Source organism: Haliaeetus leucocephalus, unplaced genomic scaffold (genome assembly GCF_000737465.1).
Source record: "Haliaeetus leucocephalus isolate CR32 unplaced genomic scaffold, Haliaeetus_leucocephalus-4.0 Scaffold702, whole genome shotgun sequence".
Classification (NCBI taxonomy): domain Eukaryota; kingdom Metazoa; phylum Chordata; class Aves; order Accipitriformes; family Accipitridae; genus Haliaeetus; species Haliaeetus leucocephalus.
This window is the reverse complement of record NW_010973138.1, coordinates 5,341,039-5,350,816: the sequence shown is the minus strand read 5'-3', so window position 1 is coordinate 5,350,816 and position 9,778 is coordinate 5,341,039. Positions and strand designations below refer to the sequence as shown.

General features: G+C 43.5%; 1 protein-coding gene across 4 annotated transcripts in view; it reads right to left on the bottom strand.

Annotated features, from left to right (window-relative positions):
• Positions 1 to 910: 910 nt before the first annotated feature.
• The window catches only part of RUNX1 (runt-related transcription factor 1), a 169,690-nt gene continuing 160,822 nt past the window's right edge, over positions 911 to 9,778 (bottom strand). For all 4 annotated transcript variants that reach the window (XM_010580359.1, XM_010580361.1, XM_010580358.1 and 1 more), the window contains 2 exons: positions 5,547 to 5,708; positions 911 to 1,997 (listed from right to left, as the gene is read on the bottom strand). In XM_010580359.1, coding sequence (XP_010578661.1) covers positions 1,504 to 1,997; positions 5,547 to 5,708 — 656 coding nt within the window. In that variant the 3' untranslated portion in view covers positions 911 to 1,503. The remainder of the gene's footprint in view (positions 1,998 to 5,546; positions 5,709 to 9,778) is intronic.

Here is a 9,778-nt window from a genome sequence, read left to right as displayed (position 1 = left end):
TGGCTCTGCTGAGCTGGGAGCAAATCTCACACCGATTCCATCGGAGCCAGGACTTCACCCTTGCCATGCTAACTGCGTGTGGGCTTTCACTTTTGAAAGACTAGGAGGCCTCTACCGGCGCTATTAGGAAGCCCAGGCAAGCTCAGGAGCAGAATGGGGCCATGTAGGGATGTATTTAGTTAGGGAATATTGAGTCTGCCTTCCGAAATATGTACATCCTGATTACTGATCCTGAGGGTCACCACTGGTGACGAAGCAAAAGCGAGGAAGGAGTAGGGAGAGATGACTCCACTGGATGGGAAGGCACAGAAATTCACAGGGATTTTGGTGCCTAAATGATTTCAGTGGGAACTGGGCACCTAAATTCCTTTGAGGATCTGAGCCCAGTTAGCGGAGTAAAATAAGAGTGAGATAATTGTAAACAATATTTCTAGGTAATTAGGAGGTCACTTTACCCATCGTTATTCCAGCCTTTTTCAATGTGATAAATTTGACTTTGGCTGCTACCAAAAAAGGCAATTGCTGATCTTTTTTAATATAGGCATATTTAAATAATAATAATAGTATCAACAAATAAGAAAAGTCTAAATATCAAGCATAAATATCAATGAACTCATCAAAGTAGTACAGTAGTTGAAAATGACCCAAGGCTGTAGCCGTTGTATTAAAAAAAAAGTCCAAGAGGAAAAAGTTAAATTAACTCATTGAAAAAGGGGCTGATTCTTTCAGTTGACAAAGCAAGAAAGAAGCAAGCATGATTAAAACAAAAAAAAGAGCAAAATCTTTTTTTTTTGCAATTTATAAGGTGCCAAGAGAAATAAAACAAATTAGATGCAAAGCAGGATGAGCTGCATCCTAAAAAAAACAAAACCAAAAACAAACCCAAAACAAAACAAAAAAACCCCAGCAATAAAAAATTCCATATTCTTTGGAATATACAACATGGTTAAAAAAAAAAAAAAAAAAGAAAGAATGAAGTCCAACATATAAAACCTCTCATTCACAGCATTGCTAAAACAGAAGCGTTCACAGTTTCCCTCTGGGAATCTTCCTATACTTCCTTACAGTTAACATGTCCATAAGATGCAGTAAACTCACTAAGATTTTTTTAGATTTTAAGTCTTAAAAATAGAAGTGAACCAAAACTCTCTTTAGGGCTGTGGAGACCTTCAAGCCCAGGCACGTTAGAAAGCCACAGGCCTGGAAACAGACTGGGTACTTTTCTACCCACCCTCGCTACCTCCGGACCACCAACTCAGGCGTCCTCCTTTCCAGAAGCTCAGCCCCCTGCGAGGGATGCTTTGCTGGAGCGACGTCGCTTCGCCAGGGGCTGGCTAATACACGCCACCGCTCCTGGGAGCGCTGACTTCTGGAGGGTTTGCTTCTGGAAGTGATGTATGAACATGGCAGGGCCCATAAGCAAGACGGGCGTTTATGGGATACCTACGGGCACCGGGAAATGGAAAGCACATTAGTCCTGACCCATAACTACTTAGAATTCATTCAGTATGGTCGCCACACCGCTTCCTCTAGCCTTGCTGTGGTTGCCATGTTAGTGGGGGAGTTGCTGTGGCTCCCTTCTGCCTCCACCACATCACTTTGGTTGGGTAGGTTGGGGTTGAGGAGCGTCGATCCCGTGGAGGCGTTGGTGCAGGGGGGGTGGATGCGTGGGGGGGACCGGTCTCCCCCCGAGATCATGGAGAACTGATAGGAGCCGGCAGAGGTTCCGTAGTAGAGGTGGTAGGAGGGCGAGGTCGTCTGGAACGGGCTGCCCTGAGCCTGCGATGAGCCGGGGTAGGGAGGTGGGAGGTAAGTGTGGTATCTCGTGGCCGTGGACATGGCAGACATACCGATTCCTATCCCTGAACTGACGGGCGTCGGCGTGTAGGTGAACGCTCCTGGGTAGTGCATCCGAGGGTCAGAGATGGAGGGGAGTGCGGAGAAGGAGCGGTCGATTCCCACCCGGGGGTCACTGAATGCAGTCAAGTCAGAAGCACCTGGGTGGTGGGGAAGGGAGACAGAGAACTGTTGAGCTGGCAGAATGGAGGTTCACCTATTTGAGGCGATAACCAACATCCAAACTCTGGTCTACAGTTAACCGAAGTGGCCAGAACAGAGCTATCCCTCATCAGCTCTCTAATGCAGTCATTGTAATGCTCATAGATCTGGATGTTTTGGATTAATTTCAGTAAAGCAGCAATTAAAGTGGAGTGCCAAGCTCTTGCTCTGTTGTGTACGTGTATGCGTTCGCTCTTAGAGACCTTACAGCACATGCAATTATGTACACTTCTAGAGTGTCCTCGTCCTCAACGGGTGCGTGGGGAAGTGGGACACAGATCTCAAGCTCCTTGCCCAGCATCACTTGACTCACCGGGGACCCTGATGGGACCTAAATATAAATTGTCCAGTTTCTGTGTAATCTCTCCTTGCACCCAGTTATTTGCCAACTCAAATGGGAAGCTCTGTGGAGCTGAGATTGCCCTTTGGGTACACGAATGTGCACAGGCTGGGTTTACACACACAGGCTCAGTCCAGCTCTCAGCCCTTAGAAGCACAGTTCCCCATTGACTCTCAACACTACCGAAGTCAAGATAAATCAGGTTCACTTAAGGTCTTCCTATCTGTGTTCTCATATAATGTCTACGTAATTGTTACTAACTTCCGAAAATTTTGGCTCTAATCAGTATGTGAAAAAGGACAACAATAGTACTGCCTTTTTAAAGGAGAATGATATATTTAGAGGTTGGCTTTTTTTCTTCCTTTCATGTGTGCTAGAAGCCTTTCTCATCCTGCTAAGTGAAATGTTTTATAGGACAGTCAAATTCTGCTCTGCTTTGTCTGACATCAGTGGAAGTATGCCTGGTCCCATCGCCTCCTTCCCTGATGTGCAAGCAGAGCAGATAATGGCCTCTTTAGGAAGGATCCTCATCATGACTCAGATTAATGGAAGGTGTCGGTCCCTAGAGTTGGCAGCTATGCATGATTAAAATAACAACAATAATAATTAAGAAAAAATCTTTCCAGAAGACAACTTCTTCTGTCAGACAAGGCGTGGAGTCTGCAGAAGAGGAGCCATGCGCTGAAGGAAATACTCATGAGAAGAAGCAGAGAGAAAACAAAGCTCTTGGCTCTGACTGGATTTAAAGCTAGAGCAGACACACTGCAGCGCCAAGTTGTGAAAGCTCGTCAACGACACAGCCAGCACACTTTGATGAATTTCTATAAATTTCTTAGAAAAGCTCTGACGCATGCTGTATGCTTCCTTTTTGAGTTTGTGTTCCATTTTTTTCCAGAAGATTAATGGGACCCCTGAACACATTTCCTTCCCCTAAACGCTAGCACCTTTAGATTTAACAGGGCAAGATACACTATGATATGGAATGGCAGGAGCTTCGGAGTAGCTAAGCTTGAAGATGGCATCTGACAACCTGCCAGATTTTAAATGGTACTTCCACACCTCATTCCTGAGAAAGTAATCAAACTTCTTGAAACTGCCTGGACACATCACTTACCAGATGAGAGTTTCTTCTGCCCAGTTTGGCAAAAAGCAGAATAATGAGACTTAATGTCAAGGTGTTTCAAGGATGTCCCATATCTTTGCTTTTTCTTTTGAGGCACTGTGTCTTTAGATAGTAGGGGCTAAAAAACTTCTCAGATTTGCTCTTTGTTCTGACAAGGAGAAATTTCTTAGATAGACAACAAGTGTATGTGACAGTAATGGGATTAGGGAGAAAATACTGTGAAAGATTTTTCTGGGAATACTGAATGACGTTTAATATAGAAGTAACATTTTGGAAGCATTATAAAAACCACTTAAGATGTGTAGAGATGAGCCCCCATGTACAGAATTAAGACAGGAAAGAAAGAATGCTGGCATGGGAATGAAGCTCTTCTAGGTTTCTTCACAAGTCATGGAGAAACTATGCCTGCCCCAAGGCAAATCATGTTGACCACAGGCACAAAAAGCACTGACAAGCCCTAGCACCGGTGCTCTACCTCCATGCTCACCATGTGCCACAAAAAAAAGACAGTATGCAGCTACTCCATGCATACAGGCTATCTTCTGTTAAGACTGTGCACTCCTGGGGGCAGCCACCATGGAAGCCTTTGGCGCTCATACCATGCGCAGCAGCACAGTAAGGGCCCTGGTACACAATGTTGACATTTGGGCACTATGGCAATGCAAAAAATATTGCATTTCAATACTGAGTGCATTCACTCATTTGAAGGCAACCTCAGTTGCCATACTGGTAAAGGTAAAATCTGATTAACATCTCCGTTCAGCCCGATTCACGTATCTACCCCTACAAGTACACATGCATCAGGCACCCCTGTATAGGGTTTGAAAATCAAAATAGCTGGTAAATATTGAGTTCAAACAATTCTGTCAAGAAAAATCACTTTTCTAAGTAAAAAACTTGATGAAATTATTTGTTTTATTTGAAATTTTCTGGTTGTTATGAAGATGTTTTTTTCACCCTTCTCCGTTTTCTCCGCTTCTGCATTTTGCCAGTGGAAAGGTGTCCAAAGGGAGGGAAACACAGGGGAGAAAGTAAAAAGGAGACTTTTCATTTTAAAAGAAGAGCATGTCAATGAAGAATGAGAATTTTTATAGACATCTTTTAAAACAAGAAATTGCCTTTTTTATTTTTCTTCTGAAAGGTTTCCTGTATTTTCAGCTATCTCTAAGATGTAATTAGCACCCAGGCCTAACAAATAATTTACTTTTGGTAGGCATCGTCCCTGTGACTCTTTCAAAGCAGGCTCTACATGACAACAATAGGACAGGCTGGCGCACGTTCAAGTGATTCTCTCTGATCTTAGAAGAAGCTCTGAGTATTCAAATGAGAGCAATATGTGCGGCCAAAGAAGATATTTTTGTAAAAGCCGTGTGCAAATTTGAATTATATGGCTTTCATTCATTTTAAGAAAATTCCTGCTATTGAACACACACATATTGGTTCAATATGTGTGGGTTAGAGTCAGCAGATGGTCAGTTGAGTATGGTGGAAACCAGGGGGGTAGCTTTCACTTCCATGCTATATTTTTATGTTGGCTTGTAAAGCTCTGCAGTACAATTTGACGAAGATGTAACAAGACAATCCAGTGCAACACTTAAAATGTCAAACCTGACCATCCTGCAGTCAGTGTGTCCACCCATAACCTGCTGTGCTCTGGTCTGAATTTAGAGCGAGGGAAGGAAACAGAACTGAAATACCTGTGGCATTCATTTCTTGGCACATACGATAGGTCTTCAGCACTCTATTTTTATAGTTCCATACATCTTCAAAGGGCTGCTTTCTCCTCTTTTTTTTTTTTCTTTTTTGACAATGATATGTTGGGCCCCTAACCGTATTTCTTTACTCTTTGCACAAATCCCAGCAAAGTGTTGGAGAAGGCTTGCTGCAGAGGGCCTGCAATAGGCTTCACTGCAACTGGAGAAAAGCTGCGGCAGCACCCTAGGATATTGCAACCGGTTTGCATTGGAGTCAGCCTCGCGGCTTTGGTGAGGCCTGGTGCGGGGGGACTAACTTTTAGATACTTACTTGACAGCCGGCTTGAAAGCTCTGCAGTGAGGGATGTCATGCCGCTAGCCCTGCCTGGTGATATTGGTGTGGCGGGGTGCACGGAGGGGGTGGCAATGGAGCCCAGGTACTGGTAGGACTGGTCGTAGGACCATGGTGGAGATGGCTGTACTTGCCTTGTGTCTGCAATGAAAAAGAGACCTATAGGCTGTTTTGAATGATAAAACTTTGCAATCAAATATGTGACCCAAACCACATGGTGGAAACAGAAACTTAAATGCCAAGATAATTACATTTCAGTTCCATAATCCCTTTTGTCAAGAGACCTTCAGATGAATTGCTTTCTAAAATATTATTTGTGCATCTGTGAGTTTTGATCGGTTGATTTTTTCTTGTGAAGCTTTTTGATATTTCACATTGACGGCGGGCAGGGAAAAGCGATCAAGGAAAAGCAGATTAAGCTTTCCAAGGTGAAAGACTATTCACTGCTGAGATGCATTCATGTTTCAGGCTGTGTGTTTCCAGCCCTGTTAGCCAAAAAGGCATGTCTTGCACGGCACCAAGGAGACAAAAATACTGAACTGTGTTTCTGTGCAAGCATGTAAAGAGAGAAAAACAAGATGGACATTTTGTGTGCAGGGAGGGTGGCGGGGAGAGAGAGAGAGATGGAGATTGAGAGTGAAACTAGTGTCCTCCAGAAGGCAGCCTCCTCAGTGGATGAATAGGACTGGGGAATTTGACTTCCTCAATCTTTTGAAAATCCCAGACTTAATGAAATGAACAGGTATTTTGTACATCTATTTTGTATACGCTACAATACAGAAATACAATTCAGAGTGATGGGTACATCTACTAGCAGTGGTTGAACTTCAGAAACAGAAAGCCTTACACAAACTCTATGGCACTGCTAAGCTGAAAATGCAGACACCCTATGAGTACAGGCTTTCTGTAGAAACTGCTGCTTCTTGGAAGCAAAATCTCAAAATGCACAGATGCATAAAACATTTATGGAAAAACACGAACCTATGATTTTCTAGCCACACGACTAGTTTGGCTGACATTTGAAACCAGAGATGCATGGCAGGGAGTTTGACCAAACCAGTTGCACCAATGTAGAAACAACTCTTTTCTGCTTATTTCATCTTTGCATATGAAGCTGGCATTTTTCAGTGTATAGAAAAGTCTGATTTTTGTGTAAATCAAAGTGAGAAAGATTCCTCCCCCCTTACCTACCCAGATTTTTTGAACTATTTTTAGTAAAATATTTTCTATTTTCTTCAGCTCTAAGAGAATTCTCCTGCAGCTTTATCTAGCTAATTGCCTTTTCGAAAAAAACAAATGTTGGATGAACTGCATTCAGATAAAACTGATACCAGCATGGAAGGGAAATTTCCCAAGTCTGAGATGAAGGACTTTGATCTTCCATCAGAAAGCCCATCTGGAAATTATTATTTTGTTGTGCTTTATGGAGATGAGTTCTACATTTTGTTTGTTTCATGTGTTTAGAAGGGAAGATTTATACAAAACTCCAAGCTTTTAAAAAATACCTAGTGAAGTCACTTGCAGAATAGACTAAAGTGTTGTAAAGATTTTTCTGCTGAGTAACATATTCAAATTCAGATATTATTAATATTTAATTTTTTTTCAGGCAGACTACCTTAAAAATAAATTCAGTTGACTCATGCTGTTTTAAAAGCAACATCCAATCAGATTAAATGGACTTCAGTAGAAACAAACAAAAAGACATAGGCACAAAGCCTGTCTTATTCTGAATTACCACATCATCTCATTGTTAATATATGGTCAGTGTTTATTAAAGATGACAGGGAGACAGATGAGGGAATTCAGTCTCCAGGGATAGCATTAGGATAAGTACCACAAAGCACTGGCAGAGCAAGTGTTGCAATGGTACGACACTGTGTGTTCCAGTTCTAAAATGGGGTTAGTTAAATCATTACTCCCTTATTTCAGTACTCCATCCCATTGATTTCAGTTCAGCAATGCGGCCGAGTACTAGAATCATCTGTGCGTTGGAGAGATCCCGGCCCAGGGATGGAAACTCCCTCGGCCGGTCCTCCTGCCTGGGGAGCCCTCGATGTGCTCTGCCAAGGCTGATGCCACAGGTGACAGAGCCTCCCCTGTCACCTCTCTCAAGGGCTCTGCGCAACACTGTCACTGCAGAAGCCACGGAACCCCTTTGGCTGGAAATGTTTTACCACCTGCTTCCAGGTGCTCTGTCCTTAGGTCAGCACTGCAGAGAAGAAGGGAAAAGTCTGTCTTCAGAGTGATCTGAGTATGTGCGAAGGGGGTGCTGCCACCCATCCTTGTTTTTCAGGCTGAAAGGAGGGAGCGCCCCGTCTGTTTCCTCCTGTTACAAACTGTCATTGCGTGGTTGGGCAGCTCTGTCTGCCACTTTTCTCCTGTTTCTTACATTGCTGGCTCTTCAGGACAAGGGGCATGGTTTTTGTTCTGTACTTTGCCCAGCATGCATGGGATCCTGGTCCGTAAAACAGTGCCAAGTGCAATAAACAAAGAAACAACAGTACGAAGATGCAGAAAAAGCTGCAGCAGCTGCCTCAGTGGCAGAAGAGGAAGCAAGACCTTGTCACGGATTTGCTAAACACTGACAAGCCTAAATTGAAGTGTGGTTTCTTCCTTTTAGTGCTACTAGAATTAGCTTTGTGCTGTGTCCCAACTGGAAACCGGATAACGGACCACGTACTTGTCTAGTAACATCCGGAAAGAGACTACCAAGGTATCTGACCTGCCTCTTCCATTTGCTGTTATTACTGACCTCTGGGGTACTTGAAACAGTGACAGACAGCCCAAGAGACCCCCATTATTAATCTCCTCATCCCATTAAGTCTTTCATAAGTGAAAGTTCAAACTCCCAATCAATTTTCCATCTTGGTACCTGTATTCCCAATCACTGTATTTGCTCTTAAAGATTGGCTTTTTGACATCAGACTGGTTAGCAAGTTGCAATCTATTCAGTGAAGTTAATGTAGTGCATTATATTATATACACATATTAAAGCAAGTTGTGCTGACTAACCCCAGGCATCACCTTCACGTTTTTTTAATAACAAGTGGAGAAAAGTATCACTGTAATAGCATTTTTATGGCACCATTTCAGTATCAAGAGGCAGACACAGCTCCCAGTAAAGGCAAGGTTTGCATTTTCAGCGCCTTCAGTAGGATCTGGATCAAGGGTCTCAAATAGCATTTTTTTTTTTTTGGTGCTATCTGCTTTTCTTCAGCTTTTGGGTTACCCAAAATTAAACTGGAATGGGTTCAAGTTTGCCACAGGACTAGGCTACACAAAAAGGCAGCAAACTTTTTCTGAATCCATCTCTTTTCTGCTTTCAAAATAAAGAGGTGCATATCTCAGAAGTTAGTAGCTTGGCGTGGGGAACTGAATGTGTGGCTTTGCGTGGCTGAAGTTAATTTGGTGAAAACATGCTGCAAATAAATGGGAGTTGCTTGCCAACTCAGAATGTCTGTGAAGAGATTTGCAGGGAGAGCTGCGTCAACAAAGGGAAGTAACAGGGCTTTGGGTCCATACAGTTTTAAAACCAAACAGGATTCCAAAATCATTTAAAGGCAGATCAAAAATAGCATGAAACCAAGGAAGTTGCTCCAGTTGGTAATCTGCGCTGAATCCTCCCAGTATTTCTCCCATTAGCAAGTACTTTCCATTTCTGCTTTTTATGGTGTGAGAAAATGTATTTAAAACATGAAAACAGTTATTAATTGCAATAAAGCACTCCGGGGCGAGAATTATGGTGCAATAATTCACACCTTGCTGTGTAGTCACGAGCTCTGGGCCTCTAGCCTCATGCCTAACAAGCTATTAAGCAGAAAGTATTGAACCATCTTTCATGCCTCGTCATGTTTTATTGCCGCGAAAAAGGTTGCGTTCGGCTTGTTTTAAAAAGTTGTAATTAAGCTGCACAAATGTTGCATAACGTTTAACAGTTTGACGAAACAAGCTTTGGTTAGAGACCCGGCGAAAAAAGCAAGCCGGCCTCCCCTTTCCGCGACGCTCCCCCCGGTCCTACCATTCAGCATTTTTCCCGGCCATTTTCGCCGTGGAAAATTAAAAGCCTGACCCGGAGGAGGCGGAGGGCGGCGGGTCGCCGCTCTCGCCGAGAGATGCCACGGCCAGCGGGGTCTATCAGTAGGTGGCAGTGGAGACCTTGCAGAAAGCGGCGGCCGCCCGGCTCCGAGCCCCGGGCTCCCCGCGCCCCGGGC